General features: G+C 39.2%; 1 protein-coding gene across 1 annotated transcript in view; it reads left to right on the forward strand.

Annotated features, from left to right (window-relative positions):
- Positions 1-27,726, forward strand: part of TMC1 (transmembrane channel like 1) — a 104,837-nt gene that overhangs the window by 10,907 nt on the left and 66,204 nt on the right. Inside the window, exons 4-7 of the mRNA XM_089479921.1 lie at positions 11,746-11,796; positions 13,981-14,227; positions 21,581-21,718; positions 27,158-27,248. Of these exons, the coding sequence (XP_089336047.1) occupies positions 11,746-11,796; positions 13,981-14,227; positions 21,581-21,718; positions 27,158-27,248 (527 nt within the window). The remainder of the gene's footprint in view (positions 1-11,745; positions 11,797-13,980; positions 14,228-21,580; positions 21,719-27,157; positions 27,249-27,726) is intronic.

The raw sequence follows: 27,726 nt of genomic DNA on the forward strand, positions 1-27,726 counted from the left end.
GGCACCATAAAGATTTTCAGTACTGCTAGCAGAACTATAGCAGAGCACCACACTGATGTCACTGTTGTTTCCTTCTCCTTTAAATTCTGAAAAAGTCCTCCCAAGTTGTCTTTCATGTTTCAAGTCATTGATTTCCTCACATGAGCATTTTGAGGTAAATACATTTTTACATATAATCTGTTCCTCTTCCCTTCTTGTTTCATCTAGCTCTTTTGAATAGATTATATCCCTTAATTATTAATTATATGAGTCTCATCTCAACAGGTTTTAGAAAATCCTATTAATTTATACTTGCCTCTGTGTCCATATGTTTGTGCCTTCAAGTTACTTATTGACTTAAATGTGAGGGTAGTCCCTTGACATGAATGTCTAGTTGTAACTGACTGTAGGGGGCAGTGCTTATCTCCATTTCTAAGCCAAAGAGCCAGTGTTGTCTGAGGACTGCTCTGGTGGTCATGTGGCTAGCATGACTGCACCGAACACTGTTATCTTCCCACTAAGAAGTGATACCTGTTTATCTACTTGCATTTGCTTGCTTTCGAACTGCTAGGTTGACAGTAGCAGGGACTAGTGACAGGAGCTCACCCCATCATGTAGCACCCGGGCTTCGAACTGCCAACCTGCCAATTTTGCAATCAATAGAGTCAGCGTCTTAACCACTTGAGCCACTGCATCCCTTTGACTTATTGACTTACAGGACATTAATTTCCTAGTTTTTTTTTTTTTTTTTAGCCAAAGAATGCTCATATACAGTGTGCCATTGCCTTCTTCTAAATATAGCTGATAGCATCTGGTATTCCTTGACAGTTTCCCTTCGAAGAACTAATTAGGCCTAGACCTGCTTAATTTCCAAGATCAGACAGGATCTGGTGCCTTCAGGATAGGCTTTAAAAAACTAACCTTGTTTGTTTCCCACATTCTGTAAATTGTTTCAGAGATATCTGAAGCCATGGGTTTGCTTCCTAGTTACTTTTTTCTCTCTGTTGATGTTTGTCTCTCATGACTGCCCTAATTTCCTATGCGCCATTGATGCTATTGTTCATTGATGCTACTTGGTGTTCCCCTGTCCTTTGACATACTATCTCCCTCCCTAATGAATTCTTTTTAAACCCTCCAGTCAGGTCTGTGAGACTCCAAGAAAATGCGTTCTTCTCAACTTATTTCTTGTAAAACAAGAGATGGAAAAGCAAACTATGGCCCATCAAGGTGACTTTCCCAATAACGCCATATACACTGACGATTGTTCACTTCTAATATTCTGTCCTCTCTTCCTGGGTTGTGATTTTCAACAGGAAGAGTGAGGAGGTAACAATTAAGTCCTTCAGCTTCCCACTCAGAACCTCATAGTCTCAATATGCTGAAGGTTCTGGCTGGAAATATCCATGGTTACCACACAGATAAGAAGGAAGGGCTGAAAGTCAGTAGGGTTGTTGAATTTTGGTAGCCTCTCTAACAAATCCTGGATACTTGTACCATCATACTGTCAGATCTGCACACTGTGCCCAGGTCCCCTTCAGTAGAGAATCATCTACTACCACCAAACATCTCCTCCTGAGGGGAGCGGCAGGAATCCTTCTCTTTATAGACCCCTCCATGATGACCTCTGTGTACTCGGAGGCCAGTAACAGCTGTCTTTGCTCCTGTGGCCAGAATGGATGTGGGTCTGGGGTCAACTGTATAGCTCCAAAGACACACCATGTTTTCTGACAGAGAAGATTAACAGTGTCTTTGTGGAGGGGAAGGCTGAAGTCTGCATTCATCATCACAGGTTGAATCTACACTGCAGAATTAATGCTGTTTGACACTGCTTTAACTGCCATATAGTTTTGTGAGATATTTAGCCTTCTCTGTGAGAGAAAACATTATTGATTATACATACATAGGTTCAAGCCCAGACTTTTAAGAGTCAAACACTGGAAAGCTAGGATCTGGTGGATGAATAAGCCAATTATGGTTTCTCTCATAAGTTCTCTAAATTCTTCCCATCCCAAACACAGAGAATTTGTAAACTTCCCCCAAATCAAATGGAAAAAACCCCACACCTATCCCTAATTCTAAGGAGATTAGCACAGGTCAATTTTTGCCCGATCCAGGCACAAGTTGGACATGGGTTTGAATGGATGAAAACTGATCTTAATGTCATAGTACAGTGAGCAGAAAATGTTAGAGATGTGGCTATGGCCTGGAACTGGGACAAAAGTGACAAGGTAACCTGAGTTCAGGTGGCAGACATGACGATTCAACATTTGGAGAGTCCTGATGACAGAGGGGCAGGAGGGGAAACCAGCAGGCTTCAATTCTGTAGAGTCAAAGCTGTCAGGTGACAGGAAACTGGGTGACGTACCAGGGATGAAGTGGCAGGGAGAGACAAACTGGTATGGCAGAGGATAAACCAGGGCCATTCCTGACCAATCAGGACAATTGGAGGGTATGCCACAAGAATAATAATGGCTCCTGTACCAAATTAAGATTCAGACAGGGTAACTTGTGCAAGAACCCACTGCCTAAAAGACTATTTTTAAACTCAAGGCTTTATAGATTTTAAAAATTATATATATTTAAAAATAATTTCCTTATTTAAATTATAAAAGGAAAATGTGTCAATCTGGAATTAAGTCAGAAGATTAGGGCAGTAGGCAGGAAGAAGACTCAGACCAACAATGCAATCCTAACTTTGCAAATATCCAAGAGCTCGGTGAAACAACATTAGGCTATCTGAAACTGTGCTGGATCCAATTCTCAGCCCTTTCAGGATAAGTGTGGCTTCAGCCAAAGGACTGTACCCAGGAATTTTATTTTGGAGGAGCTCCTATTGGTTCCTATGCACTGGAAATAACGTAGGCTACCTCTAACCTTGATCTAACTATGTGCCAACACAGGGTCTATGTCTCTGGGCTGAGTGAGATTTGGATGCAACATAACTCAGCTCCACTCCTTTTCCACCCCCCTTTTTGGCTCTTCAGGTGCTGATCTCTGAAAGGGTGTTATGCTGACATAAAGAAAGTTCAACCAGTCTAAGTCTAGTTCAGCTGTCACAGGTGCCTCATCCTAACCCCCTCCAGCTGGCCTGTCTTTGAGTTAGGATTGCACTAGCAAGAAGGACGGAGAGTGGTAGGAGCCAAAGGCAAACCTGTTTTTAAAAGTTACTTGTTTCTTATAACTCCTGCTGGATTCTTGGTGATAACTAACACAATTTGAAATATCCAGGAAAGCTGCATTTGTGTCTAAAGCCTAGATTAAAAAGATAGTGAACTGTACTTTTAACTTGCCTAAGGGGTTGTCTGCACAGTTAAAATACTTCTAACTCCAGTTGAATAGAGTGCGATCCAGCCACATGCAATTTGTAGGACTTTGGGCTTTTTGCAGGATGTGTGTGGACTGCTTAAACTCTGCAGGAAAAGGCTTTGTGGTTCTTCCTGGAATATGCATGGAAATCTGCAGAAATGTGCATTATTACACATGTGGCCATCCATCTGCTTCACATGCATTTGAATGGCTGCCCATTTTTGGCAGAGGGAGGGTGAATAGGTGTGAAGAGATGGAAAATTTGCTCAGAAAAGTGAAGACAATTAACTGTCAATGTGAATATGAGAAAATCTGCAGCAATTTGCATACTACATTTATGTGTTGACTAGCACTAAGACTTTTCTGTTGTGTCTTTGTGTTCTGAAGAACGTTTCCCTGGAAAAAAATCTCAGCACTACAACAAGTGTGCCCTTCTCTGCCAATTTCCAGAAAGATTTTCTGTTCTAGAATAAGCATCTTTCCCTTCCCATAGATTGGGGGGGGGGGGGGACAACTTAATATATGCCCTTCAGCCCTAGCGATCCTTGTATGCCACCCCTAAATGGCAAACTAAACATTCATAAAAAATGAATGACTTAGGAAATTAGTACCTTCTTATGTTTCAGAGAATGAAACTGCACCAGCACCCTTTCGTCGACAGACAAAAGTGTGTTGATGTGCTAGATACTGTATCACAAACTACTTACCCTGGTAATTGCCTATGCAGGCAGGAGCACAAACAGCCTTGTGAAATACAGTCAGGATGCCTAGATGTGAAAAGCCAACTGCCTCACCAAAGAATGGTAATGACAATTTTAATTATACATCTTATTCCTGTGTTTTTAAAGTGCATAATTCTAGTATTATCGTAGGTATATGGCCACTCCTTTTTGACACCACTTCTCTCTGGCCATATACCAACTATAATACTCTGGAAGAACTTGCTTTCCCTCTTAAATTGTCTTTCATTTTATTTGCTTTTAATTTCTTTCTCCAATTTTGAAAGTCTAACTCATAGCTTGTAAATCAGAACACTACTCCATCATGTTGTTTTGAACCTTAACTGTGAGAGAAGAAGAAAGAATATTAGGTCCATTTCAGAGTTGTAGTTCGTGTAGTTTATCTATTTTTTCCATATATAACTAAAACAGAAACAGAGCCATGAGAAGAATCTTTAACCGGTGCTACTAGAATGTTACCAGTGCTACTAGAAGTCATTATTTTAAGTTTTGTTTTTAAAGATGTTCACATTGCCACTTTTGAAAGCTACCTTCTAGTTGGAGTGGGGAGCATTTCAGAAATGAACTTCTTTGTAATTTTTAGGAGCTTAATTCTCAAGATTTCCCCTACATGTTGGTGCCTAGATATAAAATGTATGAGATAGAAGTGTTATACAAAATAATTATTTTTATCTGAAAGTTTTCCAGTTTTCTAGTATAACAAAAATGACCATTCTAAGAAAATGTTATGGAAAACCTCTTAAGCTGACATCAGGATTTTATCATCTATAAAAACATATTCACCAAAAATGAAAGAGAGGAAGGAAGGAAGGAAATAGGATCTACATTTCTTTTGGAACCAATATCTAACAACCTTCTCCAAAACTAAATTATAGCTTTTTGTTATGCATATAACTAGATGGTTAGGTAATCTGATAATCAGAAATTTATTATTTATACATAGGGCAACTCAGGTGGATCTTATGAAATTAATTTCATACCAAGTGCTGAATTCCTCAATATGGATCACTGGTTTCTATTCATTCTGGACCATCAATGCAGCCTTATATGTGATTTAGGGATCAGGAAACACTTAAAGGTTTTATATTATGTGAACCTGGGCTTTTGTTTTAGACCTTCTAGTTTTTATTGTTATAAACCAGTCTTCCTCTGGTGCTTCCTCACTTTGTTGGACTTCAGCTCCCATCACCACCATCATTATGCTGCAGTGGGTGGGGATGATGGGAATTGTAACAAATGCTATAATTTAATGAATTGGCCTTGTTTTTGTTGTTGTGTGCCCTCAAGTTGTTTCTAACTTACGGCAACCCTAAGGTGACCCATCTTGGGGTTTTCTTGCACAAGGTCTCCCAGTGGGTTTCATGGCCAAGCTGGGAATTGAACCCTGGTCTCCAGAGTCATAGGCCAATGCTTAAACTACACTGGCTCTTAAGCCTGCCATATAACATACCAATTTACATTTACTTTTACTACTCCCCTCCAAGCCTAGCTTTTGACCAGCTCATCCCCTCCACCCAACATGGCTATTTCCATGTTGCTGGAAAGCAGGGGGATGAATGGAGACACATCTAGCTCTTTTCCTGGTGCATGTCAAGCTACAGGAAAAGAGCTAGACATATCTCCACTCATCTTGTGACTCTCTGGCAACAGAGAAATGGCCACTCCTGGTTGGAGGGTGCTTTGAGACAGGAAGCTGCAGCAGGACCCTGAGGGACCTCTCCAGCTGCCCAAATGGGAGAGCACTGCAGTCGTCATTTCTCAGCACCCTGATCTGCAGTCTTCAGAGGCCTTTTGGTTGGGGCTCTGCCTAGTTTAAGACGTAGTTTTTTTGCAGGGTGGCATCAGCAGAAATAGCTACAGTGACACAGTTCCATTGTTGTAGATGCTTCTGACAATGCAGGATCTTGGCTAGGATCTTGGAAGTCTTTAACAAATATTTTTGATTTGCACAAGCATTTTTATTCCATTTTCAAAATTCCACAAGTGTGTTTTTGGTGGGTAGATTCTTTCTTTCCTTCTTTCTTTAAAATCACTCCACATTCAAACTCCCTGTACTTCAAATAGTTTAGGTGAGACTGAACCTGCTAGAGTTTGCATACTACTGTTCTGAATAGCACAACATTTTTTTTTATAAATAATTGTTTAACTTTTTTTAAAAAACCTTTGCAGAAGACACCCAGGTCCTTCATTTTTACTATTTGTTAATCTAGAAATTTGAACACTTGAATAGCAACAGCCCAGTTCATATGTTTGCCTGATTTCATAGGTTCTAAGAAGGGGATGGGGCACACATAGGAGCCCCACTCCCAGGATACCTGTGCACCCAGCAACATCACATATTTTTATATGCTGGAGCTCAAAGAGGGCTTTGTAACCAAATTTAGTTCAATGAAGTTACAGAGCTCCCGTGATCAGGCATCCTGTAACGGCAAGGCTCACAATCACAGGAGGAGTTTTCTATCGGCATTCAGCCAAAAGTGCTTACAAAGCCATCTTCAGACCTTCATAATGTATGGGGATCTAACCTCTAGGTGCTTGGGGCATTTGGAAGTGTACATGTATGGTCACATTCCTCTCCCCAGCTTTAGCTTTACCACTACCGATGCTTAACATAAGACTAGAAACTCCAGACTGAATACATGCACATTCCATTACACATACAAATAACCAGCAGAGCATATATCAATGAACAAAGCTCAGTAAGAATGATCTATTTATGTATAAACATGAGGACAAGGTTTAAAAAGCAAATAAAGACATTTAAGGAACAAGCATGCATGTTCCCCTGATGCAAGAGAGCAGTTGTGTTTTACTCAAGCACTGCAAATTGGTTATAACTGGTTAGCTTCCACCACAAAGTTTCCTAATAGTAAAGCAAAATATTGGGCTCATTTGGAATTTATGTTTTTGATATTGTATACTCCAAGACCTTTGTTTGTTTGTTTGTTCGCTTTTGGTTGAAGGCACTGTTCTTCCTTATCTTTTGACCAGAGCTGTACCCAATTCTCTTTGCTGCTATCTTTGTTCTTTATGTTCTTTACCAAATTATTCTTACTTCACATTGTTTTGGCTGATTAGACAAACACAGCAGCTTCCTATTATTTGGAAGAAATTGGATTCCCTCTCTCTTTGGTCGTTGGTCAGATAATCACACAGCTTTTTTAGATCTACATGTTATCTTGTCCCTTCTGCTTGGCTTGCTAGTTATTCTGAACTGCTGTGCTTAATTAAATTCAGTCAATTATATTGATGATGCATTTAAGCCCCCTTTTATGTACAGTGCCTTGTTTTTATTTGGTTTAGATAAAAGCATTTTGTTTTCTCCAGAATATGTATTTTATGCTTTAATACATGTTCCGTTGTATATCGTAAACCTCCAGCTGTTTGCTTATTGCTTGCACTTCTCAGAATCTACTGCACAATTTCATATGTTTTAGAATGCTTCCAAGGGAATTTCCCTTTTGGCTGTAAGTAGATCAGGAAAGGCATTCCTTGGAAATAAAAGACAAAGCCTTCATCTAGCATGCCCAAGCATCTTTACAGAAGTATCTGTCTTCATCCCTGCAGGGGCTCAGTAGTGATCTTTATACAACATAGATCCAGTTACAGTCCCCAACAGAAAGCATATATCTAAATCAAACAAAAGAGAACTAATTTTCACATTCCAATTTTGATACTGAGTAACATTTTTGCATAAACTGGGAGGGGGGAGTTATGCAGATGTTGGTGAAAACAACAGAACATATTGTTAGCTTTGTGGAAGGAATTTTGGCTTCTCACATATTTGCCTTTCTGAACACCCGTTTTCAAATTATTCAGAATTTTCTGAATATTTAGAATAACCCCTCGCAAGGAAAGAAGACTTGATATAACTGGTCTTTTCACAGCACTATTTCATGTTTTTTTTTTAAATCTCTTCTTTCATTTAAGCAGTTCTGACTGTGTTTCATTTTCATCTAATAGATTAATATTTGCAGCATCATTTTAAATAAGTGGAGATTTAATCCAAATTATGAATGAAATTAGGGAGCACCATAACTGAAGGAATGTGGAGAAGTCTAAAGGTCTATCAGAAATGTATGTATCTGTTGTTCTGCCTTTTGAACAATTTGATGCTGTTGTTGCTGTGACAGATGAGATTTCCAAATGCTTTTCTTGATTTATTTGTGTGCACTGTGCACTGGATATTTAATTATTTTGCTTTGCTTGTTGTTTGAATTTAAATATCACTCCTAAGGATGCTATTAAATGTGGAAGGGGAAAAACAGGCATTCCAACTGTACTAAGGATGCATAGGTGGCTTAAGATTAGTATTGTCATATTCAGCCCCTTTAAATATGGACATGTAATTTGCACATTATGCAAATTATTATAACTAAACATAGTACTAATTTATATTTAAGTTATGCAAACTCAGCACCTTAATAATTGCATTTTTTCCGACCACTGTGCTTTAGCTTTGGTACTATTTTAAAAATATTACCCTATACTAATTATCCATGCCATTGCATTTTCCACTTCTATGTATAGTTGTGAAAGCTGGACAGTGAAGAAAGTGGATAGAAGAGAATCAGCTCCTTTGAGCCGTGGTGCTGAAGAACAGTGCTATGGATACCATGGATAGCTAAAAAGATCAATAAATGGGTCCTAGAGCAAATCGCATCTGAACTCTGCATAGAAGCCATAATGAATTAACTGGGACTGTTGCATTTTGGCCATATCATAAAAAGATATGCTAGAAAAGACAAATAATGCTTACCAAGGTAGAAAGCAGCAGGACAAGAGGAAGACCGCATTCCAAATGGATGGGCTCAAGCAAGGAAGCCACAGCCCTGAGTCTGCAGGAGCTGAGCAGGACTGTTGATGGTAGGGTGTCCTGGAACGCTCTTATTCACAGGGTTACCATACGTTTAAATTAACTTGATGGCAATTAATAACAAAATTATTCTGGAAGAATCAATATAGGATAATGTTTAAACGCTCTTAAGGCACCAAATCCTGTCTGATTTTGGAAACTAAGCAAAGTCATCCCTGGTTAGTACTTGGATGGCTACATTTTAGAGGCAGGGACTGGCAAAATGACCTCAGAGTATTCCTTGCCTAAAAGAACCCTGTAAAATCCATGGGGTCACTCTAAGTCAACAGACAACTTAAAAGCACACATACACACATAATAGTTAAAGTGCTAAATTTGGAACAAAGAGTTCCATGTTCAGGTCCCTGCTTGGTCATGGAATTTACCATGTGACCTTGGGCCATAACTATCTCTCAGCAAATCTACTTCGTGGGAGTAAAAGTGAGTTAGGAGCAATGGAAATTGGCCATTTGCATTTTTGATATAGCAATAAAAGCAACAACAACATTTCATCACATGCAGGCACTTCTAATGTTATTCTCAGTGGATCACTATAAGGATTTCCCCCCATCAGTTTTTTTTTTTAAAAAACCTACATAAGCTCTCAGCAGACTTTAAAGAGTATTTTTGTCATTTGTTCTCCATTTTTGTCCCCCCCCCCCCCCCATGCTGCATTTTTCATCCAGTGAGTTTGTTATAAAAGACCTAACTTCTCAAACCTAAACCTAAATCTGGTTTTAACTATGTGTTTTTAATTTAAGTTTTACTATTAATTTTTTAAAAAAACTTTTGTAATCAATGTTTTTACTTCTGTCTTTTTAAATTATTGTAACCCATCTTGAATCCCATTGTGGGAGAAAGGTTGGATATAAATCCTTGAAATAAATAAATAAACAAATAAACAAACCTAAGCTCGCAATTATAGTATATGGCATTCTGCTCCCTCCCCCCAAACAAGTACATTGGCAGTTGGTAAGTGCAGTTGTTCCTCCATTTCTGCGGACTTTGAATCCACGTCCGTTGCTTACTTGCAAAGGGCAAACAGAGGGACTTAAAATGAGGCACACACCCATGGGTACTTGTGGGTTTGAACACCAGCAGGGCTTGAATATTGGTAGATTTCCATTTTTGTGTGCGTGGGGGGGTGTCTGGAATGGATCCTCCGTGAAAACAGAGGGGCAACTGTATTTCCACTAACTAAACTGTTTCCATCAATGGAACTGGGACTGTTGTCACACTGCAGATTTGTCACAGCTTTAACTATCATAGCTATTTTATCCTATGCAATCCTGGGACATTTAGTTTGTTGTGACACCAGAGCTGCCTTGCAGAGGTGGTTAAATATCTCACAAAGCTACAAATCCCAGAATTCCATAGCATTCAGCCATGGCAGTTAAAGCGGTGTTAAACTGCATTATTTTTGCAGTGCAGATGAAGTCTAGAAGGGTGCAAAGCCCTCTGTGTACCGTCAGAATCAGGTCTGTGTTGGTTTGCAGGTGGAATGGAGGGCTGTGGAGAAGAGAAGAAATTATGTCATGCTAGCAAGTGTCTATTAGTGTGACATTAGCTGTAGGGCTTGCAGTCCATGTCTACTCAGAAGTAAGCCCAGTTAAGTTCAATGAAGTTTACACCAAGGCAGTTTTGTTCAGGACCGCAGCTTAAATATAAAGGACTTTCTTATAAATTTGCAGCTACTTTCCTAACTATACCACAGTGTTCTCCTGCTACATCTATTGTTAGTTACATCTTCCAAGTCTGTTTTCCTTTCTCCTTGTAGATCTCTTTCTCTTTATTTCAACATTAAAATGCAATTATCTAAACTGGCTATATATTGCATGGGTAATTTCTTCCACATACAATCTTGCATGAGCAGCAGTTAGAAACTATATTCCGCACTTCAGACAACATATCAGGTTTATGTGATGCTCTGGGGAATTGGGAAAGCAGGCCTGTTCTCAATGTGCTTAATAGGCTGTGCAAAGGTACCATAGGCATTTTATTTGAAGCACTGTCAAAAGGGCCGTTGGAAAGCTTCCTGTTTGAAATATTGTGCAATCAAAATCTTGATTAAAGATAATAGAATGATACAATCATAGAGTTGGAAGAGACCCCAAGGGCCATCCAGTCCAACCCCCTGCCATGCAGGAATATACAGTCGAAGCACTCCTGACAGATGGTCATCCAGCCTCTGCTTAAAACCCTCCAAAGAAGGAGACTTCACTACCCTCTGAGTCAGCATATTCCATTGTCAAACATCTCTTGCCATCAGGACGTTCTTTCTAATGTTTAGGTAGAATCTCTGTTTAGGTAGAATCTCTTTTCTTGGCGTTTGAATCCATTGCTCCATGTGCTAGTTTTTGGAGAAGGAGAAAAAAAGTTTGCTCCTTCCTCCATATGGCATCCTTTCAAATATTAAAACATGGCTATCAGGTCACCTCTTAACCTTCTCTTTCCCAGGTTAAACATACCCAGTAGGGCATGGTTGCCAGACTTTTCACCATTTTGGTCATCTTCATCTGGACACGCTCCAGCTTGTCAATATCCCTCTTGAATTGTGGTGCCCAGAAATGGCCACAGTTTTCCAGGTGAGGTATGATCAAAGCAGAATAGGCCAGATGAAGTCTGCCCAAAGCAGAATAAGTACTATTACTTCCCTTGATCTAGACACTATACTCCTATTGATGTAGCCCAGGACCATATTGTCCTTTTAGCTGCTGCATTATAACATAGACTTATGTTGAGAGGCTGAACTTGAAGTCACTAAGCAACAGCTAAACAGACCAAGTGGAGTCATAGTTGGCCTTCCTTAGTAGTAGCCATGTTCTTAACTTTTCAGTGAACAGAATTTCTGCTTTTCATCCACAGTGAAAATTGAAGTTGACAATGATGAAGGCAGCAGTGTTGAAAGTGACGAAGGTAAGGGTATACTATGGGTATTTCTGAGGGGAACAATGTATGTTTTGTGGGTTTTTGTGGGTTTTTGTGGCTATGTGGCCATGTTCTAAAAGAGAGCTGGATACTCTCTCTCTCTCTCTCTCTCTCTCTCACACACACCCACACACACACTGTATGTGTATATATGTGTGTGTGTGTATATATATATATACACACACACTGTGTGTATATATATATACACACACACACACTGTGTGTATATATATATGTGTGTGTGTGTGTGTATGTGTGTGTTTACACACACACACACATATATACACAGCTCTCTTCTATGCCAACATTCTTTGAAGATGCCAGCCACAGATGCTGGTGAAACATCAGGAAGAAACTCTTCTAGAACATGGCCACATAGCCCCAAAACCCACAAAAAACTATGGATGCCAGCCATGAAAGCCTTCGACTTCACAGTGTATGTTTTGTGGATCAGTCTGTTCCAGCTTCATGTCCTCCAGCTCTCTTGGAGGGCAACTGGTAATTCTCAGTGAACATGGTCCTCCAACTCAGCTGGAGGACACCACCTTGGACGAGGCTGCTATATATTTTTGCCTGATGTGAAGATATCACATGTCAGCTCCTTATGTTCGATATTTACATTTTAAATGGAGAGACCATCATGCATGAAAGATTCCACAGTGTGTGAACAATTTTCTCATTTTGATAGTGCATACAGCAAAGCACTATAACAATAAAGTCACCAATTATTTTAGTTTTGTTTCCTGAAATAACAATTTTGTGTTAAATGAAGATTTCCCACTGTGTAACCACATTATCCCTAAACATGCTCCTTGTACTTAACCAAATATCAGATTTATTCTTATAAAGAAACACAGAAACTTCTGTTATTGTCAAATGGCAGCTCCATGACGATTTACTGATGGGAAAAGCGCACGGGGGTATGAACCCTGATCATATTTCTTTCACGATTTCTGACAATTTCATGGTGATTTACTCATGGCAAGCCTCCCATGTGATAAAGTCCTTAGACCACAAATCCCATAATCCCCTAGTGAGCATGGACAGTGCCTGTGCTGACTGAGTGATTCTGGGAGATAATAGTCCTCAAATTGTAACATTTCCAAAGGTTACTAGTACTTTTCCTTCATTCTGTGTTTCCTAGTGAAATTGCTGCCTCTTAGATGCTTTTGCTTCCTCTGAGAAAAAGTATGAGTACCCTCTCTTCTTTTTTTTTTTTTTTGGGGGGGGGTACTAAGAGCAGCTACAGAAGCTGTTTTCACCAGGGAAAAAAACACACACACTTCAAAGAAGTCTTGGAGGCTGCTTTACAGTTTAAAACCTGCTCAGAAAATTCTGTCAGTCTCTGAAATGCTCTGTGAGATATATTAGGCTGGAAGGATTATGCCAGGCCATCCACAGCTGATTCTGAATGGAGAATGGGCATGTTAGCTTCACAAGTAACATGATTTTACACTCCGTGTTATGATTGCTGAGGGACAACACATTACTTTTATCTGGGTTGGAAAGATGATGACATTGAGAAGGCAAATATTGCTAAAATAAGAGGAAATGCACAATTCAAAATGCTAGTTTTGACCTATAAAGCCCTAAATGGCTTTGGTACAAGTTGTTTGAAGTTTATAACTTCTTTATCAGCTCCTTAAGGCATTACAATCATCTCGATAGGCCTTCTTCTCTGTCCCACCACTTTCTCAGACTCATTTGGTGGGAATAAGTGAGAAGGCCTTCTTGGTGGTTGCCCTAGTCTCTGAAACTCCCTCCCTAGAGGGACGACTCCCTCCTTGCTCTCTTTCTATCAACAAATGCAAACACTCCTGTGCCACCAGGCTTTTGGAAATGGAATGGGATGGGTTTTTAATGATGTGCTCTGATTTTTTTAAAAAATGTTTTATGTCATTATATAATATTTTAATGAATTATAAAGTTTTTAATGTTTTAACTTGGTAAATTGCTTAATTACTTATTAGATAACTTTATATTTCTGTCAATTTTTTGTATAGTTTTTAATCTGTATTGTTTTAGATATGTTGTTAGCCACCTTGAGGAGGAAGGTGGTTTATTATTATTATTATTATTATTATTATTAATTTGAAAGCAGGTGAGAAGAAAAGTTTGATTTTACCCCAGTTGAAATGCCTTTCCCCTTCTCTTTCTCCCCTGATTTTGAAGAGGAAGAACCTCAGAAGAAGAAAGGAGCAAATCAAAAGAACAGAGAGCAAAAAAATGGGGAGGAAGAGGAGGAAGAGCAAGAAGAAGAGACTGCTGCAGAACGCAGGCGAAGATACAAAAAGAAGCGGATGAAGGAAGCTGGAATTGAGGGCACTGAATCCGATGAAGCCTGCAAAAACAGGAAAAACAGAGCAAATGAGGCCAGGAAGAAGGGGAAAAAGAAAAAGAAGAAGAAAAAAGGATCAAGGCAATTCACTATTATTATTTATCTTGGATAGTAATGATATAATGTGTTTTGTAAACTAAATTATTGTGCAAACTGAAATTAGTAGAACTCTCCAAGATAATCAGATCACATGTACAAGTGCTTTGTAAAGTGAGCAAATGCATTTCCAAAAAGAGCTTTATAATTCCTTTTGGGCAACTTTTTTGGCATTTAAAATTTGTAATTGTGACATTTTTAAAAAGCTGAGGACCATTCAATAATTACTTTGTCTATTGGCCCTGATTTTCAGAAAATATGACCCCATTACGAATTCAGAGAAGTTGTTGAGAATCCTGATGTTTGCATCTGCTCTCTCTCTCTCTCTCCTTCCTCTCTTCTCTCTCTCTGCTATGAGTTTCTTTACTTCCTCATTATCCTTTCTCTAATCCTATATATGAGTACCGTTATCCATTGCAAATTAGTCAAGGCAAAGAAATGGTTATGTGTATTTCAGCAATATTGGAGCAGTTCCATATTAGGGATCCATTTCTGCACTCATTTTATTATTGAAGGAATTAACAAGAATTTGAATAATTGTAATCCTGCTGCAAGAAAAGAGTGAAACAGCCCAGCATAAAAAGCCAGCTTCCTGGTGGCTTGGGGGCATGGTGTACACACAATACATGCCCCCAAGTTGCCCAGAAGCCAGCTTCATACCAACCTGCTGCTCACATTTAAAGCTGTGGCGGGGCAGGAAAAGATGGCTTTTTGCACCAGCAAAAAGGCAGATTGGGGCCACAGTGTGCAGTTGCCACAGCCCCAATCTGGCATTGGCAGGGGTAGCTTGATGCCGCCCCCAAGGAGGGGGGTCTATTTCATCCCAAACTGGTTAAAACTGATTTTTTTTAAAGAGTATAAACAATTTGGGACTTACTCTGAACAGAATTTGCAGGTCATATTTTGGTGCAGGAAACAGTATTTTCTTCACAATATATTTTTGCACAGAAAAATGCTTTTTTCTCTGCAGAAAATGTACTTGGGGATGTATTCTGCAAATAATTTGCATGTGGTATTTTTGCATAGAAAACAGTATTTTCTGAACAGGAATACAGTTTCCTGCTATTTTCTTTGATAAAAAATGCCACATGTGGATTTTGTGAAGAATGAATCTTGAAATGTGAAGATTTTTCAGTTCAGGCTTCTTCTCCTTAGGGTTCCCCAAAACTTGAGAAACACGCTTTTTGACATTTTTTTTCATTTTTAAAAAATATTTCATTCTTTTTTGTATTTTCAGTTTCCGGTGTCTACATGTGGTGCTTTTACCAAAACAAGCTCTAATAATTTAGGAGTGTACTGGTTTTTATAATAATTAATCACGCTGAGCACATATTTGAAATATGGTAGGAACAGGGAGAGTATTTTCATAGTGGAGGAATATGAGCATAGGTCTCCCAGACATATCTTTTGCTGCATAAGTGGATAAGCTGGAATGTAAATCATGTGGCCTGCCAGAAGTTGTTGAACTATATCTTTCAGCAGCTGCATCCAGCATAGCCATTTGACAAAATCTGGAAAACTGGACAGATGTCACCCATGGACAAGGGTGAATAATGATGCATAGTGATGTAAAATTTTCTGCTTATTCTTCCCATCCTTGAAGGTGGCTATTACTTTTCTTTCTGCTCTGTGGAGAGTGAGATATTTCAACTTGGTCTCCCCTGAGAAAGAAGTGACCCATTCCTGACAAATTCCCAGAGAATGAGGGCTATAAAACACTCAGCTGCCTTTCCTTCTCTAACTCTTCTTGCAATTAGCTGTATGAACCATAAAACGCCAAGAAGGATGTCTTGCATTTATCTTTACAATGGAGTTCCTTCTCCTCCTCCTCCCCTCCTGCATTCAGATGGAGTAATTTAAATTGTCTTGAGTGAGAATAATACAATTAAAATTGGAAATATCAAGTTATCTAGGTGATCCTACTGTAGCTGTGCATGCTTTTATACAATGTCAGGTGCATGTGAAAAACACAGGCATATATATATACTTTTATGATTTGAAGCTATAATGCATCTTTTGGTCATGCCATTGTGTGGCACTGGGGTGAAACACATAGGCTGAGTAAAGTGGTTACAAACTGCTTTGGAGGCAGGGGGTTTAGATAATGCACACCTCCAAATCAGGAAGAAGTTGCTTTGAAGCTGCGCTCTGGGGCTAAAAAACAAAGCAAAAAGAACCCTGAATATTCCAGCTTAGTCCAGAAAATGCACACCTTTGCAGCTACATATAAATGTCCCAGTGCCAGGGTGTTTCTCAAGGAGCAAACCATCCTAACCCTAATTTTACTTTTCCACAAAAAACTCTGAGATACATGGGCCACACAATTCTTCCAACATCCATTTGCTTATTATTATAGCTTAGATGTTAAGGTGTTAAATACCAATGGTAAATAACCTTGGAGGAAATATTCCCTTATCTGTGTGGAGCTAGATCTAAGTGGGAAACATTTCTATATAGAATTCCAGATGCATTCATCTATTTCTAAGCTCAGATCTTTCATACCTGTCTTACTGCATCTGACATTGTATACAATCCTTCTACTATTAATGTATACAGTTTGGAAGTAAGACCTACAATTTCATCAGTAGTATATTGTACAGTTTCTTCAAATTTGCTTACAGGTCTAGATATTATTGATTTGATTTCTGAATGTGAGATGAATAAATCACCTGATGTATTTTGAACCAGAGAGAATAAATTTCCCCTAGTTGTTTTTTTATTTTGGAGTCCCTCCTAAATTTTATCCCATGTGACTTAAGCCGCCCAGGAAACAGATTTTTGGGAGTCTGGTACAGTGTGGTGTCCTTAAGAGGTTTTGGAATGAAGGCATTTAAAAACAACTGGTTACTGAGTGTTCATTTTAAAGGTTCATGAGTGAAGCTTCTTCACTACATAAGATCCTGAGGAGGAAAAAGGCATCAGATATATGAGATACTGGAAGCTAAGCAGGGTCAGATCTGGATTGCAATTGAATGGGTGACTGCCAAGGAATGTTAGATGGTGTAGGCTATATTTCAGAGGAAGGCAATGGCAAACTATCTCTGAGTAGTCCTTGCTAAAGAAGATCCTATGAAATTCATAGTGTCACCATAGGTCAACAGTCAGCTTGCAAGCACATACACAACACAGAGCTACAAATACATTTACACATATCAGTATCCTAGCAATTTTTATTATCCTACCCACTAACAGAGAATACCTGAATTAATAATAAGAAAAATAATCCTAAAGCCCTTATCAAAGCCTAGAAAAAGTAGTTAAAACACAACCGATTTGGGATTTCAAAAGATATATATTTGGGGAATAAATTTATATTTGATTTGCAATAACTAGAAGAAGATATTAAAACCAGCTTGAGAATAATGCAGTTCATTGTTTAAATTATATATGGCCATTTGTCTCAAATGGGTGTTGAGAAGCCAGGATTGGGTGTCCATTCAGACATAACAACTATTACTTTAAAAATGCCTTGGTTGGAGTACAGTTCCCATCAGCCTCACAAAATACAGCTGGTGATTAAGGATCACAAGACATACAGTCCAAAAGATGCTTTAGTTGTCTTCTCAGGACCAAATTGTAACTTGACATTGAATATGATGTCTCCCACCAGGCTGCCTATGGTCATATTAATTACCAGCTGTTCTACACAGTTGCTGCTGCAGTCTGCATTTTTCAAATCCACACCTATTCAATGTGATGTTTGATCTAGTCATGAAAAAGAGGCTAACTTCAATGGATTTTTTTTAAAAAAAGAACATCAATGGAACTTTTTCTTTCTTCTTATAGTTCACATATGTGTATGTGGTAAATTCTGTAATATAACTGGTTTAGAGGAAACACTTAAATCTTACCCACACTTGTAGAATGTTCTCAGCCTGGACTGGGGCTGCAAATACTTACTTGAATGTAAAAAATATAGTTATCTAAAATGGGATACTATATACAGTATTCAATGCAGTGTGCTATTATCTCCAAGGGACATCTGTTCTGTGATGGTGAGATGCCTAAATCTTTTTTAAAAAATAGTCTTTAAAAAAATGGAAACCATGTGGCAGTCCCATCATATATTTCAATAACAACTTCTTCTTCTAAGTGTTAATTCAGCTGCCTTCAGGAACATGGGTGTCTTAGAATGTACTGAGTGACTAGCAAGACTGCAGTCTTTTTTCTGGCTTGATTTTCTATAAAAAAGATAGAAACAAAATATTACAACTGAGATAAGATCTGTAGGATGCTGAAAAAAACCATTCCTTTCATCACAGATTTTATCCCCCAGAAGGTTTGTCTGAAAATTACACACTGAAGGATAAAAGAAATGAGAAGAAAAAAGCTTTAGAAATGGATTTTTGGACACACTGTGCCATACAAAAAAAGAAAAGGGCATTAATTTGACTGATGCCTATAATGAAGAGCACTGTGGCATAGATTCACAGACTACACTGGCAAAATATATAAAGCTCTTTAGTAAACCAATGTGGACCTTTCCTCCACCCCTGCCTCCAATAAAGATAGCTACTACTACTCCTTTCTCTCTCTTTTTTAAAGGACAGTGTTACTGCTTTTCTGGCCAGGACATCATTTTACCAACTTTGGCTGGTTTAGCAGCTGCAAGCCCATCTGGCAAAGTCAGACCTTACTTAAACACTTAGGTGCTGCTTGCTTGCAAGCTTGCTAGACTACTGCAGCACTCTTTTAATGGGTCTCTCTTTGAAAACAACTCAGAAACTACAATCAGGCCAAAATGTAGCAATCGGTATGTTGCTAAGAACAATGATGTTGTGAGTATCGTTTTACAAGTCTCCAACTGATCTTCCACCTGTCCTAGACAGCTGGATTGTACTTACTCATTTTCACTGGAGAGCCTGATTTTTACCTTTCAGAACAAGTGTAGGTAACTAATGTCCTCCATGGGCTGTTTTACAGGTTTACGTGAGTTACACTATAACTGAGTATTTCTGAATGAATGGAAAGTGAATAGAATGGGTGTCATTTGGTTCAGTTTTTCACTGATTCTGAAATAAATGCACACCATGAGAACTTTGTAAAATTTCCTATTTCATTTGGATAGAAAGTGGGTGCTAAGATAAGACTAGATAGCAGTATATCATAAAACAGAAAAGTCCAATGTACAAATCCTGTTGGAAGTCAGCGAGCATCTTGACACCCCCATTTTTTTTTACTGAAAGAAATACAATTTAACAAAATTCAACAGAACAAAATAAAATTTACAGACTGTTAGCATTCCTTAACAAAACATTGGAGATTATTACATGGAGGAAGCAAGCATTCTCCTCCCATCATTAAATCATATTAATCATGCGATTGGGGAGATGATTATCACATCCCCATGCGCTTATCCCATTCTTGTCCCATTTGTAAACAGTAATGGACCCATCATTCGGTATTAATGGGAGTAATGCATCCTGTTTACAGATGGGAGAAGAATGGAATAAGCACATAGGGGTGTGATAATCTTCCCCCCGATTATGCAATTAACATGATTTAATGACGATTTAATGACGGGAGGATGATGCTTGCCTCGTGTGTAATAAAGTCCATAGAGTAAATGCATGCATATACACATGTACATTTGTTTTAGTAGCCTTCAATTTAAGATTTCATTCTATTGAACACATTTTGAAGTGCTGATTTTAACTCAGAAAGCTTAATATGATATGGGTTTAGACAATTTTAGAGAGCATCTCTCCCAGGTTGAGCCCTCATTGACTGGGGATGACCATCTCTATGGACTTCTTATCTAACTGGACCTCATGGATGATCCACAGGGCCATGGGGTGAGGGGAAGACAGTACAAAATACCAGAGTCTGGTGGTGTGGAAGGTGTACTTTCCAAAATGTCCCAATTTGGTAGGGACAATGTGGAGTAATCCTGTTGTTCCACTTTCTCAACTGCTTATAAATGTTTCTCTTTCTCTTCCCACTTTCCCCCTTTGTCCTCAAATGACTTAAGTTGCTGCAAACTGAGGTCAAAGTGCAGAAGTAGTTTGCACTCATTTAACTCAACAGGGGAAAAAGAGAGGATGAGGCAGAGTACTGCCTTTCCCACTTGGCTGAGGCGAAAGCAAACTGCTGCAACCTTTTCTAACATATGTGCTCTTCCTTATGAATGACTTTGGCCACCTTGACCACACTCCGATGTTGCTTGGCATGTGTGAAATGTTGAGGTGGGGTGGGGGGTATAAGAAGGCATCCATGGGCCAATTATATCATATATGTTTTTCTAGTTGGAAATGAAAAGCGCAAAATCTTGCATGTTTTGATTTGGTGAGAGCAGGTATCAGCAGAACAAATGCACAGCATTTGGCATAACCTCAAATTACAAAACCAATACTCTAGGCAGATTTTCCCAAACTTTGGTTCTCCAGGCATTTTGGACATCAACTCACAGAAGCCTCAGCCACCATAGCCAATGTCTTGGAATCCTGGGAGTTGAAGTCCAAAATGCCTGGAGGATCAAAGTTTTGGGATCACTGTTCTAAGGAGTCCGCCTGCTGAAAGTACAACTAGCATGTGCTATTTCTGTTGTCAGTTTTGCAGGACCAGGCAACTAAGGTGAGTAATATAGCAGGCAGGCCTATATAAAGGTTGCCTCTCATCATCTGGGAAGGTTTGTTCTTGCAAGAGGTCTGGGCTTCGGCAAGATCTCTTCGCTGATGGAACTCTTGAGAGAGGCCTTCCTCTCATAAGACCTGAAGCAGCCTTTATATAGGCCTGCCCCATATATATGGAATAATCTTCAACTGTCCTGGCAACAGAGAAGGGAGTCCTCTATTTCTGTCTGAAAATCCTGGCAACCTTAGCTGGGAGGCCCCTAAAATACTTTTCACCAGGGCTTAGTCCTGCTCTTGGCACATGTAGTGATCAGCACAGGGACTACTTGGTAAAGGTCTTAACATACCTTCTGAATATAGCTGACAGTGTATGTCTTTTCTCTTTAATGTTTCATTGTTCTTTGTAGAAGGCACTGATATTTATACACTGCTGATTTATTTATTGGATTTATTTCCTATCTTTCTCACAAGACTGACTGTCAAGGCAGCAAACAGAAATAGCAATACTGCAGACATTAAACACTTTCCTTAAAATACAAATGGATAGTCCCTAGCACCATTATCCAGCCTCATACTAATTCAGATTGTACTAACCTGATTGTAAATTAGAGCAGTCTTGTACTATATTATGGAGAAAGTTCATTTAAAGAGTTAGCAGTATTGACTTGTTTCTTAAATAACCCCTCAATCAGCTACAAATTTGCCAGAAAAGCTTCCATTCTTTTCATGTCTTTTATCTACTTGTCATCCCTCTCGATTTTTACAGTTCTGATTCTAGTTCGGAGGAGGAACTGACAGAAGAGGAAATTACCAAGCTCAAGGAAGCAGTGGAAGAGAAAAAGAAGCTAATTGCCACACTGCGAAACAAACCTTGGAAAATGAAGAAGAAACTAGAAGTCTTGAAGTATGTTCTTGTTTACATAATCAAAAACATTTTTTTGTGTAGGGTGTGTAGACTAGTTCTTCCAGAGTGGCCCCTGCCACCAGCTCCTACTCCATTGTTGGCCCTAACAGTAGGAACATTGCTTTGTTGGGACAAATAGTCTACATCAGTCCAGTACTATAGCCCAATCATACTCCTTATGGAACAGCAACCTTGTGGCCCCTCAGTTTGCAGCCATTTAAAAAACCCAGTCTTTTAAAAGAGTTGAACTGGAAGAGTCCATCTGTTCAATATTAACATCACATTTCTCTTTAATGAGATTTGAGCTGATGCCTGGAACCATCTTGACCTGTTACTGAAAAGTTGAGCAACACATTTGAATCCTCTTCCTTAGTAGTAGCCTCTTCAATTTGGTAATTCGTTCCCTACTTCTGCAAGCTCTGAAACAGCCACTGTACAGTACACCTAGCACTTTAGGAGCTGCAACCCCACACCTATAATTAATTATTAAGCCAGGCCATTTAAGGACAATAATACCTGTGTTCATGAAACATTGATGTCCCTTGTGTTGGTAATTAGATTAATGCTTCTTTGAATTTAATAATGCTTTCATGGGTTAGCTAAGGGAGTACACTTGGGCCTAGTGATAATTTTACCATAACACATGATCCAACAAGTTACAAAACCCAGTTTTGTATTTCCCGTGTTTTTGACATTTCCTGTCTTTGAGTAAGGATGTACAAGGGTGTGCACATGTGTGTGTGTGTTGTTTTTGTTTTAAAAATTGCTTTATAAATATACAGGTACCATGTATTAATCACTAGTATTTGCATACTGTTATGGGATGTTCAAAGAACTTCACACTCATTCATTCAAAAATTTCAGAAATGGGCAACTGTATGTTACTGGACTCTAGCTTCCATGAATCCTTGTTACAAGGATCCATGAATACAAACAAGCTTCATTTATATACCACTTCATACCGTCTAAGCAGTTTACAACTGTAAGGAATAATCTATAAAACAACTGATGTTGGCACCCTTTGACATTTTCAACTGTGTCTCAGATTAATGCTCTGTGGCCATATTGTGGGATGTGAAAAGGATAGTTCTAAAATCCTGACACTGCCACTGGGCTGTTGGACCTTATCAATACAGACTCCGTTCACTAGATACCACACTCCTCTGAAACTTGTTGCAGCTGGTGTTTCACTTATCTCTTTGATAGTTTTCAAGACCTGTATACATTGATTGTTTCCTATAGATAGCTATATATGCTGCTGTTACTGAATGTGCATCTTGTTGTTAGTTGCCATTGAGTTGACCTTGACTCATGGTGACTTTATGGATGAGAGCTAAGACCTCTGTCCTCCACTGCTCTGCTCAAGTCCTGCAGGGTCAGGCCCATAACCTCTTTGATTGAGTAAAACCATCGGGCATGTGATCTCCCTCTCTTTCAATGGTTTACCTTTCCTTCAATTATTGTCTTTTCTAATAATTCATGACCTCTCATGATGTGGCCAAAGTATGACAGCTTCACTTTAGTCATCCTGGCTTCCAGGGCGAGTTTAGGGTTGGTCTGTTCTAGAACCAATTTGTTTGTCTTATTGGCCATCTACAGTATCCTCAGCATTCTTCTCCAGCATCACAACTCAGATGGGTTGATTTTCTTTCTATTGGCTTTCTCCACTGTCCAGCTCTCACATCTGTACATGGTGATGGGGAACAGAATATCTTGGATGATCCTTACTTGTTTTCAGATTTATATCTGTGTACTTTAGGATCCTGTCTAGTACTTTCATAGCTGCCCTTCCTATTTCTAGCCTTCTAATTTCTTGACAGCAGTATCTGTTCTGCTCAATGTTTGATCCAAGGTATGGGAACTCCTTGACTATTTCAATTTTCTTGTTATCTAGGATGAATTCTTGTAGATCTTCCATGGTCATTATTTTTGTTTGCTTAATGTTCAACATCAAGCCTACCTTGGCACTTCCCTCCTTGATCCCCTTCAATAATGGCTCCAGATTACTGTGCAGCTAACTGCACAGACTTTGCAACTGTATTGATTAATGTATTTATGCAACTTGATGGATTTAAAGCAGGGGTTGGGAATATCCCCCTTCCCATCAAGGGCCACATTCCCTTGGGAATAACCTGGCAGTCATATGCTAGCAATGGCAAGGTTGTATGGAGCCAGAACCCAAACTATCAAGCATAAGCCTTCACTCTCTCTCTCTTCCTGCCACCCTCTTCTTTCTTTCTTTCTTTCTTTCTTTCTTTCTTTCTTTCTTTCTTCCTATTTATTTATTTATTTATTTCATTAATATGTCAGCTTTCTTACAGAGTGAGACCCAAAGCAGCTCACAGCTGGAGCAGCCACTGAGAATTCTCTGTCTCATATCCTCACCAGGCAAGCCTGTGATGATAGCAGGACGAAGAGAAAGCCTTCCCCTCTAGACTTAGGGCCCCTGCAGGTTGATAAAGGAAGTTACAGTCTTTCAGATAGACTGGACTTAAGCCATATAGGGATTTATAGGTCATGACCAGCACTTTGAATTGTGTCTGTAAACAAACTGGTAGCCAGTGAAGCTGTTTTAACAAGATAGTTGGATGCTCCCTTAAACTGGCCCTGATCAGCATTCTGGCTCCATCATTTTAGACCTGTGGAAATTTCCAAACAGTTTCCAAAGGCAGCTCCATGTGGAGTGTGTTAAAATAGTCCAAATGGGATGTAATCCTCTGAGTTATTAGCCAGAAGCTGGCTGAGTACCTGGAGCCTGGATCTGCAAGGAATGCAGGTGTCTGGAGCAGGCAACAATTCTCCAGGAGAGATAGAAAGCAGCAAGGAAACAGGAAGGCAGCAGATCTCTTTCCTGAGATGGTGGGGAATTGTGGTCTTCTCCTTTCCATGTGCCGATTCTCTCTTGGTTCTATCTCTTTATATGTTTCAACTTCTTCTCTTGCAGTATCTTGCCCCCCTCCCCCCATTTAGCAGCTTTCTAGGGAAGGAACAATGTGGACTGGTTGCCTGCAGAGGAATTTTGACATTAGACCAAGGGCCCCATGAATTGAATCCCAGGACCATACGTGGCCCTAGAATCATAAGTAGTCCATCCCCTGTTAAAATTATAGAATGACCTTGGAATGAATGAATGAATATATATATATATATATATATATATATATATATATATATATATGCTTTTTCTTGAATGAAGATTTCAGGGACTCAACTATTATTTTTCACCAACAAGTTTTTTCTTTTCTTTTTTATTATGCTTGTATTGGCATGCTTTATACTATCTGCTGTTTAATCCTGTTTTATGGCTTGGACTTATGCTTTTATGACTGGGGGGGGGGGAGGGCTGGGTTTTTGGATCTGTCTTTTTAATTGTAATTTTAATTGTATGCTGTGTCATTTTACTGTTGTGATCCACTTTGATTACCTGTGAAAAAGCAGAATATAAATTATTACCATTATCATCATCATCATCATCATCATCATCATCAGAACTTGGAACAGTGCCATGTTTAAACTATAGCTTCCAGAATTTCCCCAGCCAGCATGTTGGGGGATACTGGGAGTTTTAGTCCAAACACGCAATTTCCCCAAAGCATAGATTTGATAGTATGGTTTATGAGAATGAAGTCATTGTTATATAAAATCAGCCAGTATCTAGTGGAGAACTTGAGGTGAACAAAGGATACAGCACTCTGCGGTAGCAGCTTGATGACTGCAGCAGCAAAGAAGACTTTGTTTTAATTAGCTCATTGAACATAATAGCACACACATTCTTTACATCATTACCCCTTGCTTGTACATCTTTTGGGAAATTTTACTCAGGCAGCAGAGTGGCTTTTATATATTTTGTCTGAAGAAGTCTGGCAGGAATACTTTCTAAAATGAAATTCTTATTGAGATATGCACTGAAGTACCTGTGAAATAACCAATTTGATTTCACCAGGCAAATAGTCCATGGGTGCTGCTGATGAGCAGGTTGCTGGAGAATACTTGTGCTTCACTCTGACAGGGGCTTTTCAAATCTTGTGTGTGCAATATAGGCTAATTTGCATTGCTCTGGTTATTTTATTTTACTTTTAACTTCCGAGTCCTCCTCTTCTTGGATAACTCTGCCAAAGGCAGTAAAGTTACCTTTAAAAAGTCACTCATTCTCATTACCTCTTATAATGCTAAAAATGATTTGTTTCCATTACTCATTTCAGTGATGGAAAGTTAAATTATTCTGTTACCCTTTGTCTGCAGTTTTTCCATGGTTGGGGTGAGAAAACCTAGAACTGATAAAAGAATGACATAAAACAGGAGAAAATCCACTCAAAATGCTTCTTAAAAATGACCTGAAAAAATTAACTAAGAAATGCGACATTAAAAGGGATAACAGTTTAATTCCTGCTAGAATCATTTCACTCATGTTATCCAGAAGCAACGCATTATAGCTAACTGTGACCTGAGACAGACCGCCCCAAAAGGGTGGCCTGCCAGTCGCCTACTTTCCCCAGGAGGGAAGCACGGCTTCCCTCTGGAGGAAAAAGAACCCAGGAAAAGTGGGTTCTTTTTCTGCCACAGGGCGGATGTAATAAGTGTGCCAATTTATTGATGGCACATCCATCATTTATTGATGACACATTCCTGTAATTGTAAAAGTAACCTTAAAAGTTACAATGCTCTGCAACAGGAGTGAAGTTATGCCTCTTTATAAGTTTAACGTAATGTGGATATATCTGACTTGCTGGGGAAAAGAAAGCTAATGATTTGAACAAGCTATTTTCAAGCTGGTCTGGTGGAATGGTTTTAGCATTGGACTATGACTCTGGAGATCAAGCTTTGAATCCCTGCTCAGCCATGGAAACCCACTGGATTATATTGGACAAGTCACACTCTCTCAGCCTCAGAGGAAGGCAAAGGAAAACCCACTATTGCCAAGAAAACCCATGATAAGTTCACCTTAAAGTTGTTATAAGTTGGAAATGACTTGAAGGCACACCACTACTACCACCACCACAACAACATATATTCAAACTATGTGACATCTAGTACCACTTGTTCTGGTGCCCTCTTGTTTCATCTATCTATATCTGACAACATATTCTGGGCTGTTTCTGGCACATTGATGGGGAAATACAGAACCTGGGTATGCCAGACCAAAGGGAGGTTCTACTATAGTAATGATGAGAAAACAAAATACAAAACTGCTATTTTTAGTGGCACTTAACATAATATGTGGTTTGTCCTAAGGCAGGAATGGGGAAAGTCCATCCCAGAAGTCACATCTGTCCTTCACCCCTTGCTTCTGTTCCCTGACCCCTGCAAACAACCCACATACGCAATATTTTGGGGTTGAAGAAATGCCCCCCTTTCAATAATGGGGAAAAAGCTGCTCCCAGGAGCTCCCAGGAACATTAGATTTCTTCAACCCACCCCACTTTCCTATTTCTTTTTCAGGGATGCCCAGGAGTTTGTGGAAAAATTTGAAGGAGCTCTTGGCAAGGGCAAAGGCAAACAATTTTATGCCTACAAAGTGATGATGATGAAGGTAAGGCTATCATTTCTATGAAATGGGTGGACTGTGCAGTTTGTTCCCTCTTTTCTAGCTGTCTCTACCAGAGTAGATGGTTTGACTCTTATTTGGATTGGGCTGAGTTATTGCTAAACACACTGACAGACATCACTGTGGGTGTGATCATGTTCACCGAGATAAATATGCTGCTTATATGGCAGAGGTAGTGGCATACAGTTTGTCTACATGGGGGGTCATTCCCACTACAATTTAAAGCAAATTGCAAATCGGATTATATGACCTTCGTTCCCATTGGGAATTGATTTCGATCCTTATTTGATCGAATTCTGTTGTGATAAAGCAGGGCAAAAGGAAAGGAACCGGGGTTTTCTGATAGCACATTTTTGGCAATTCTTTTTTGAAGAATTGATTCTAAAGTGTGTCCAATAAGTGGAAATGCCAGATCAGAATCGATTCATTCTGTTGAGAGGGACAAATGGCAGAGGGATGCTGC

The sequence above is a fragment of the Sceloporus occidentalis genome, unplaced genomic scaffold (genome assembly GCF_023333645.1).
Source record: "Sceloporus occidentalis isolate IW3139 unplaced genomic scaffold, rSceOcc1.0.p SCAF_1, whole genome shotgun sequence".
NCBI classification, from domain to species: Eukaryota; Metazoa; Chordata; class Lepidosauria; order Squamata; family Phrynosomatidae; genus Sceloporus; species Sceloporus occidentalis.